Source organism: Gekko japonicus, unplaced genomic scaffold (assembly GCF_001447785.1).
Source record: "Gekko japonicus isolate JY-2015 unplaced genomic scaffold, Gekko_japonicus_V1.1 scaffold4782, whole genome shotgun sequence".
NCBI lineage: Eukaryota > Metazoa > Chordata > Lepidosauria > Squamata > Gekkonidae > Gekko > Gekko japonicus.
In genome coordinates, this window is record NW_015171034.1 from 2,635 (window position 1) to 12,277 (window position 9,643).

Below are 9,643 nucleotides of genomic sequence, written 5' to 3' on the forward strand. Positions count from 1 at the left end.
GCCATCAATCCCGCCCCCCTCAAAGCCCGCCGGAGGCCACACACACACACACACCGCCCCCCAGGGGTTCATAGGGACATGCTCGTGAGGTTCTCGTGGCTGAGGATGCCTTTGCGGGAGCTGCTGACTCCGTGGCTGCTGCTGCAGTAGTCCTGGAGGTTGTGGCGCAGCGTGACGAGGGCCGAGCCGAGGCAGGCCCGGTTGGGGGCCTGCGGCCCCCCCGGCAGCTGGAAGAGGACGGTGGCCACCCCGGCCATGCCGTCGTCCGTGGGCTCCAAGGTGATGGGCCCCACGCGGAAGCTGGAGTAGGAGTAGCCCATGAGGTGGGAGAGGAAGGGCTCCGAGCGGCGGAAGTGGGCGACCGGGTAGGGCACTTCGTGGTAAGGTTTCAGGCGGCTGGGCAGGGGCTGGGCGGCGGCCAGTGCCGGGTGCTTGTGGGGGCGGGCGGGCAAGAAGATCAGCTCGGCGGCCGCCCCCAGGGCGTCGGGCTCGAAGTAAATGGTGACCTTGGCGAAGGGCCGGCTGGCCATCTTGGTCATCTCCTGCAGGTGGCGCCGTTGCTCGTGCCGCAGGTCCAGGAACTGCTTGACCTTCCAGAGGAGGACGCAGACCGAGAGGAAGAGGAAGAAGCAGGAGAAGAAGACGGAGAAGAAGACAAAGAGGTCGATGTGGGCCTGGTCCTGCCGGAAGGACAGCAGGCCCTGGGACTCCGTGAAGTTAGGGCTGGCCCCGTCGATCCCCAGCAGGACGATGTAGAACCGGCTGGATTTGAGGGCGTGGATCTCGTGGGGGTAGGTGATGACGACCCGGTCCCGGACGCCCCGGACGATCAGCACGGAGTGCTGCGCCCGCACGGTGATGTACGTGATGAGGCCGTGGGTGCGCTTCTCTTTCACGGGCGGGGAAGCCTGGCTCCCGTTGCTGGCCCCGCTGCGCCCGCCCGCCTCATCGGCCGGCGACACCACCCGCATGGCGTGCGTGCCCGTGAGCGGGTCCACGTCCACGACGAACGTCTCGTAGGACGTGGAGATGTAGACGTCCACGCCGCCGAACGTCACGTCGATGGTGATGCGGATGTCCACGTTGGTGAACTTGGGCTGGACGCCGAAGAAGACGGTGCGGCCGAGCGGCAGGTTCTTGATGTTGGGCTCGTGGAAGCAGTTGGCTTGGGAGGTGGGGTCGAAGCAGCTCTCCTGGTCCACGATGATAAGCCGGTAGCATTGGTGCCCGCCGACCGGGTTCCCGTGGAAGAACTCGCGGCATTTGGCGCACTGTATTGGGGGAGGGGGAGACAGCAGGGGAAAGAGGGTTAGTTTCAGGGTGCCTTAAGCTGGGTTCTGGAGAGACAATCTCAGCCCTCTGTTCTTCCCACTCAAGGATCAGATTAAGTAACGGGGCTTTATAAAGGATGCGAATTAAGCCCCTTTGCATAATGTCTCTCATTCTGCAACGTTTTATCCTTGGGCTCTGCGTTATTGCTCTGCCCGTCCCAGGGAAGAGAAAGCAAGAGTTGTTCCCTCTAAGCTTAGTGTGAGCTAGCTCACAGTTTTCGAGCCTCCGGCTCACACATTTTGGTCTCCACTCAGGAAGGATGACTCCAGAGCAAACTAACCTATGCAGTAGCCAAATCGCCCGCTCACAGCTTTAATGCCAGTCGATCACAAAGTAGATGGCCACGCCCAGCAGGAACTGCTCCGCAGCTTAGAGGGAGCACTGGTTGTGCCCTCTGGGAGTCGGGCTCAGTATCCCTTGCCTGAGATTTCACCAGGCATCACACACAAAAATTCAGCTTTGCAACCGTCTCTTTTTAAAAACGGATATAAAAGCGATTTTTAAAAACTTAATCATGACATATATACGGCTGCCACAGCTATACGGGGAAAAAGACATTTGTGATAGCAATATATATATATATAAATGTCGAGATCTGTATTACGATCTCATCTCATAAAATTAATTGTAAAAAGTTCTCAAGATATGCAAAAAAAAAACCAAACCCACCCCTCCAACTGTTGGCTTCTTCCACAGAGAACCATATCCCCTTTATTCAGTCACTAGAAATAAGGCCCGTTGTGGAAATAAATACAACGGGATCTAGAAAGAGGCTCAGGGAGAGTGCTCTGGCTTTGGGCAAACAGTGTCAGTCTGCTTTTAAAACATGAATCTGGGACCTGCACACCACCAGAATACAGCAGGTTCCATATGCAACTGACATTCCAACTGCCTTGCGGGGGGGGGGAGTTTGAGGTGTGGAATGGAGTGAAGTCCAATCAGCTTCCATATGCAAAAGACCAGGTTGTCGCAGCAGTTGTGGTGTGGGCGGGACCCGGGCTTTGCCTTCTGATTGGTGGCGATATATGCTGAGGAGCAGTGCCATCAGCCATACACTAAGGGAGTGCATTTTAGAATTAGAACTTTGGCACCCACTATTCAATTATATATAAGGAGAGATTCCAGCACTACCAAGAAGTACAGGCAGCCCCAGATCAACCCATGGAGCTCTTCATACACAATTCATACACAAAGTAAAGGTAAAGGTTCCCTTGCTCGAAAGCCAGTCGAGTCCGACTCTAGGGTTGCGGTGCTCATCTCCGTTTCCAAGCTGAAGAGCCAGCGCTGTCCGAAGACGTTTCCGTGGTCATGTGGCCGGCGTGACTAAACACCAAGGTGCACGGAACGCTGTTCCCTTCCCACCGAAGTGGTCCCTATTTATCTACTTGCAATCTCTTGCTTTCGAACTGCTAGGTTGGCAGGAGCTGGAACTAGAGACGGGACCTCACTCCATCATGTGGCACACTCGGGTCTCGAACTGCTGAACTACCGACCTTCCACAGCCTGCAGTTCAGGGTCTTAACCACTTGAGCCACCGCAGCTCAAAACATACACAAAACATCCAAGTAAAGTAATACGTGGCTCAAGTAGTGGGGTTAAGCTGGTCATTTGGACTCGATGAATCTCAGAAAAAAAAAAAGGGGGGGATACAAACTAAAATAAATATTGTGCTTTGCAAACATGAGTACTGGGATAGGGATGCCAGCCTCCAGGCGGCGCCTGGGTCCCAGAATTCCAGCTCGTCTCCAGACTACAGAGATCAGCTCCCCCTGGAGGAAACGGATGCTTTGGAGGGTGGGCTCTGCGGCACTGCGCCCCACTGAGGTCCCTATCCTCCCCAGGCTCCACCCCCAAATCTCCAGGAGTTTCCCAACCTGGAGCTGGCAACCCTCCCCTACCCAACCCTCACCGGTGGCCAGGGGGGACCGGGGAACCCTAACTGGCGAAGTAGTCCCACCGTGGATGAAAGAAGCTGGCTTTTGGCTGGGTGCGTCTCCAATGCTCCTCTTTTCTCATTTGGAGGGGGAAAAAATGCCAAAATGTAAGGTGTCTGATAACAAATTGTACAATAACTTGAAATGGATTTGCCTTGAAGCCAGGTGGAGGTTTGGATTCTTGCAGGGGAGAATCCTTGGAGTGCAGAACTCCCACCTGCCTCAAGCAAGAACAGCCGTCTAGAGCAGCCTCTCCCAGCCTCCGGGTCGGGACCCCAAAGTGGGTCTCAAAGCCTCTAAAAGTGGGTCACAGACTAACCCTCCCTAACGGCTGCTCCCTGCCCTTCCCACTGCTCTCTTTTCCATTTTGGAAACCGAGATCCAGCCCTGGAAGCAGTAACTTCCACGGCACACATTAGTTGGTATCTGTCCTTCGCCGCATAGACGTGCGGATCTTCTACCATATACTATTCTACCATATACATATATACTATATACTACCATATACATACTTTTGGGGTAAAAACAAAGTCCCAAAAAGAACTGGGGATCTGAGGTCTTAACTGCCTTCCCTCCAACTCCCATGTAGACTATTCCCTAATGTGAATTTCAGTGTTCAAAAAGCTGTAAATTCTAGAAAACCAGCCTGTCTGGTTCTTCCCAGAGAGTTCAGACACAGCAAAAGCTAGTTTGGTGTGGTGGTTGGGAGTGTGGACTCTAATCTGAGAGAACTGGGTTTGATTCCCCACTCCTCCTCCACATGCAGCTGCAGGAGTGACCTTGGGTCAGTCACAAGTTCTGCCAGAGCTGTTCTCTCAACAGCAGTCCTCGGGAGAGCTCTCTCGGCCCCACCTCCCTCACAGGGTGTCTGTTGTGGGGAAGGGAAGGGAAAGGAGATTGTGAGCCGCTCTGAAACTCTGAAGGGCAGAGTATAAGTCTCCTCCTCCTCCTCCTCTTCTGATCTTGCTGGATTTTCCCGTTTTCCCATTCCTAGATGCTTGCTCATTCTAGGACGTCCCACCCTCCTCCTTGGTACGCCCCAGCATCAGTGTTCCTTCTAAGATGAGTGAGTGTGAGCTAGCTCACCGGTTTTTAGCCTCCGGCACACACATTTTTGTCTTCGCCCAGGAAGGAGGGCTCCAGAGCAAACTAATCTATGCAGCAGCCAAATCGCTCACTCACAACTTCAATGCCGGTAGCTCACAGAGTAGAATTTTGGCTCACCAGGCTCCACAGTTTAGAGGGAGCACTGCCCAGCATTCAGCTCTGCCAAGCCCCACCCCTCCTGCACCCCGAGCCCCACCCACCTACCTGGTATTTGTAACAGTCCTTCTTGTCGGACTGGGCGCTGTTCTGGCACGGCCCGGTCTCCGTGTTGTTCTGGCAGGGGCAGTTCGTCCCGTCGAGTTCGTTGCAGTAGTCGGCGTGGCCGTTGCACTGGCATCTTTGGGGAGGGAGGGAGGGAGAGGGGTCAAGCGTGAGGCATCCTCAGCTCCCAGGCCAGGCTGGAGGATCGCACGAAGAGGGTGGGGGGGGGGCTGAAGTAAGGACGGCACTCTTGCAGGGAAAACCAAAGGAGGCTCTTGGCAACGGCATAACCCTGGGCCATGAAGCGCACGGTGGGATCCAGTGTTCCCTCTAAGCTGAGTTAGTGTGAGCTAGCTCACAGCTTTTTAGCCTCCGGCTCACACATTTTTGTCTCGGCTCAGGAAGGGACGGCTCTGGAGCAAACTAATTGACGCAGCAGCCCAATCGCTCCCTCACAACTTTTAATGTCAGTCAGCTCACAAAGTAGAATTTTTGCTCACCGGACTCCACAGCTTAGAGGGAGCATCGGTGGGATCCACCTTGGGCGGGAAGGATTCTTGCAGGGGAGAATCCTTGGAGTACAGAACTCCCCACTGCCTCAAACAAGAATAGCCGTCTAGAACAGCCTCTCCCAGCCTCTGGGTCGGGACCCCAAAGTGGGTCTCAAAGTCTCTAAAAGTGGGTCACAGACTAACCCTCCCTAACGGCTGCTCCCTGCCCTTCCCACTGCTCTCTTTTCCATTTTGGAAACCGAGATCCAGCCCTGGAAGCAGTAACTTCCACGGCACACATTAGTTGGTATCTGTCCTTCGCCGCATAGACGTGCGGATCGAGTGAGACATGTCCTGACGGTTACTAGAGCGAGTTTCTGACAGCGCCTTAGGTGGGGCTCGAAGGAGTGATGGAGGAGGAGAGGGAGGTCAGGGTCTGGAAAGTCACCCCCATAAGCAAAGGCTGCGTACGTGGCAAGGCTGCTTGCTTGGGGTTCATTGCGGGGGCAGCTGTACCCGTTGTGTGACCTTTGTTGGGAAGCCCCTATAGAACTGCCGAACTAGATGGCGCCGAGGTCACATTTTGCCAAGGGTGCCAAAAAAGCCTTGGGCCAGCCCTGGAGGGGTCCCCATACCCCATAAATTTGGACTTGCGGGCAATGCTCCCTCTAAGCTGTGGAGTCTTGTGAGCAAAAATTCTACTTTGTGAGCCACTGGCATTAAAGTTGTGAGTGGGGCGATTTGGTTACTGCATCAATCAGTTTGCCCTGGAGCCCTCCTTCCCGAGCGAAGACAAAAATGTATGAGCCGGAGGCTAAAAAACTGTGAGCTGGCTCACACTAACTCAGCTTAGAGGGAACACTGCTTGTGGGTCACCCTCCTGGAAAGGTTGGGAACCGCTGGTCTAGAGGAGGCCAAGAGAGACAGGGTGCCCTCTAATAATTTTTTTTTAAATTTATACTTAAGTTTTTTATTGAGTATATCTATCAGTCCACAAACACACATTCATTATCCATCTTATTGATATACTCATTTTCCATTTTTAACCATCATAATAACCAAACAAAATTTTTAAAAAATTCACCTGAGGTTACTATTCCAACAGCCTGAAGGAATTTCCCAGCCTGGACCTGGCAACCCTACCCTTCCATCCCCCACTGACGGCCAGGAGGGACCTGCCAACTCTTAAGTTGTGCGATGCTGCTCACCTTTAAAAGCCTAATTGTGGCAAAGAGACCACGTAGCTCTGAAGTTCGTGATCATTTCAGGTAATAATTTAAAGAATTGTGTTTGCATCACAGGATGTACCAGAGAGGTACTTTTTAGTTCGGGGGTGTCAAACATGTGGCCCGGGGGCCAAATCAGGCCCCCGTAGGGCTTCTATCAGGCCGGCAGTGGAACTGGCTGTCTTCTGCTTCTTCTTCCAGTTCTACTGCTACTGCTGCGTCATCGTAGGTTTTCAGCTTACAGATACACACCTGAACAGCCATACTCGAGATCGCAACAGCACAGACATTTGGATGCAATAATTCAAAACAAGAGGTGTCAGTTATCAGACATTGTTAAATAAACAAAATATTGCAAGAGTGCTATAGTTTTAAGTATTTTTTTAAGTTAAAAAAACCCCTTTGTGTTTGTGTCCTTTATAAAGTTTATATCTCCGCTCCCTGGCATTACATTTTATGACACACGTGGCCCGGCCCGACAAGGTCTCCTTTATGTCAGGTCCGGCCCTCCTAACAAATGAGTTCGACACCCCTGCATTAAAGACAAAATCTGTGGCACAGCAGTAGTTTTCGTGAGTCACTTGTCACTCCTCCAGACTGTACCTGAAGAAGTGAGCAGTGACTCCCAAAAGCTCCTCCCCTCCCACAAATTGTGCTAGCCTTTCAGGTGGCTCCTGGACGCTGGCTCTTTTGTGCTGCTGCAGACAGACTAACACGGCTACCCGTCTTAACAAACAAATGAACAGAATACAGCCCTCTCTTCCGGGGGGGGGGAGCAGTTTCTCTTTCCGTCTTGCAAAAGTCTTACTTGGTACATTTCCCCTCCAGCAGGAAGTATCCGTGCAGACAGCTCTCGCATTTCTCCCCGAAGCTGTTGTTCTGGCAGTTCACGCAGACGGCCACATCCTCGGCGGGTCCCTCCGCCACCCACTTGGGGATCTGTAAAGGAGGCGAAGGGGTCAGGAACGGAGGCGGGCAGACCGGCGCCACGCCCCTCCCTGCTCCCGCTGCCCTGCGATCAGTCACAGCTCCCAAGGCTACGATACAGTTGCCTCTGGCTCCAAGAACGTGACGCAAAAGTCAGGACTACCTGCCTTGGGAACAGCCGATTATTCACTATAGTAATGGTACAGCTGGCGACCCACGTGCGTGGGTCAACTGCTGTCAAGTCGCAGCCGGCTTACGGCGACCCCAGCAAGGGTCTTTCGAGGCAAGGGAGAAGGCAGAGGTGGTCAGCCAAGGCCTGCCTCTGCAGAGGTTTCCTTGGTGGTCTCCCTTCCGAGTGTCGATCCTGCTTAGCTTCTAAGACCTGATGAGATCGGTCCAGACCTGCGATCCACTCACAGCCCCCAGTTACATTAAGGCTCTCCAGCATTCCCTTTTAAGAGAGAGCCAGAGGGAGGAAGAGGGTCTTCCTAGTCCTCACGGGTGCAGAGATGTTTGACAACATACATGGGAAAAGAGCAAGAGGTCCAGTACCACCATTAAGACGAATGAAACTGGTGGCAGGGGAGGAGCTTTCCTGAGTCACGGCTCACTCCTTCCGATATCTGAAGAGAGATGTCTGAAGAAGTGAGCGGTGACTCACGGCGGGAGCTCATCCCCGGCCACCATGTTTCTTAGTCTTCATGGTGCTCCTGGACTCTTGGCTCTTCTCACCCGCCCACCCAGCTCAGGGCAAGAGCCACTCAGTGCCTGTCACACCCGGATCTCGGGCGGCCACCCTCACGGCAGCTCACACCAACTCGGTGAAGCAGCGCGGGCAATTCCCACCCAGCTTGCGTGAAGAAGAAGAGATTGGATTTATACCTGGCCCTTCACTCCGAGTCTCAGAGCGGCTTACAGCCAGTTTGGTGTGTCGTGGTTAAGTGCGCCGACCCTAATCTGGGAGAACCGGGTTTGATTCCCCACTCCTCCTCCACTTGCACCTGGCTGGATGACCTTGGGCAAGCTGTAGCTCTGATGAGAGCTGTTCTTGAAAAAGGGCAGGTTTCTGTCAAGAGCTCTCTCAGCCCCGCCTACCTCCCAGGGTGTCTGTTGTGGGGAGGGGAAGGGAGAGGAGTTTGTAAGCCTCTCTGAGACACCTTTGGGTAGTGAAGGGCGGGGTACAAATCCAATCTCTTCTTCTTCCCCTTCCCCTCACCGCAGCAAACACCCTGTGAGGTCGGTGGGGCTGAGGGAGCTCTTTCGAGGACTGCTCCTGAGAGAACAGCTCTGAGAGAACTTGTGACTGACACAAGGTCACACCATTAGCTGCATGTGGAGGAGTGGGGAATCAAACCCTGTTCTTCCAGATCAGAGTCCATGCTCCTGACCACGACACCAAAGTGGCTCTCGTCAGACAAAGGCTACCCCTTGCTTGGCCCCAGTCGGGGAAAGCAAAGACATGACTGTGTGTTGGGGGGGAGGGGAGAGACTCCAGGGGTCCCCGAACCACCGCTGACGTCGCGGCCGCCCGCGCATCTCTCGGCAACTCACCAAGGCCGGGTCCAGCGGGTAGCGGGCGGGGTCCCGGCGGGCTCGCTCGTACTCCTCCTGCGTGATGCAGACGTTGCTGTTGCCCCGGCAGAAGGCGTGGCAGGGGCGGCAGGAGCCCCCGTTCAAGGCGGAGCCCACAAAGAGCGGCTGGCACTTCTCACAGTGTTCTCCCTGAGAGGAGGCGAGGGGGCCGGGTTGAAGAGGCTGGCAGTGAAGGGGGGGGGAGGGCGCCGCGGGGAGGCGGAACACGCAGGCAGGGACTGGTGGAACACCCTCCGTTTTCCCAGAAGCCGTGACAAGCAGGTCGAACAGTCTGCAGGCGTGGAGTCTCGAGAGGTAAAGTTTGCTGCGTCAAGGGCTAGATCTTTCTCAGTGGCGGCCCCTACCTGGTGGAATGAGCTCCTGGAGGAGATCAGGGCCCTGCGGGACCTTATGCAGTTCCGCAGGGCCTGCAAGACGGAGCTCTTCCACCAGGCTTTTACGTAGGGGCCGCCGCTGCCACCACTACCATCAACGGTGGCAATACCATTGAGATTGGGAATCGCCCTTGATAGCTTAGCGGCAATGAGAACTACGCGGCAATGAGAGCAGCGAACTGGCTCGAACCATCTACTGGATAGTGGTACCCCAATGGGCTGCTGGAAGATACCATCATAACAACTTAACACCATCTTGATAATGCAAGCACTTTATTGTTGATAATAATGTATTGGTTGATTTTATTGTTTTATTAGATTTTATGTATGGGCCTGTGCCCCTTGTAAGCCGCCCTGAGCCCGCTCGCGGGGAGGGCGGGGTAAAAATGCTTACATAAAATAAATAAATAAATCCGCAGGGCGACATGCTAAAAAGGGGTGGCAAAAAGAGCCCCGAG

General features: G+C 54.2%; 1 protein-coding gene across 1 annotated transcript in view; it reads right to left on the minus strand.

Moving 5' to 3' along the window:
• Positions 1 to 63: 63 nt before the first annotated feature.
• MEGF8 (multiple EGF-like-domains 8) overlaps positions 64 to 9,643 on the minus strand; it is a gene marked incomplete at its 5' end in the record, with an annotated part of 69,628 nt that continues 60,048 nt past the window's right edge. Inside the window, 4 exon segments of the mRNA XM_015419040.1 lie at positions 64 to 1,271; positions 4,578 to 4,710; positions 7,100 to 7,230; positions 8,770 to 8,940. Of these exon segments, the coding sequence (XP_015274526.1) occupies positions 69 to 1,271; positions 4,578 to 4,710; positions 7,100 to 7,230; positions 8,770 to 8,940 (1,638 nt within the window).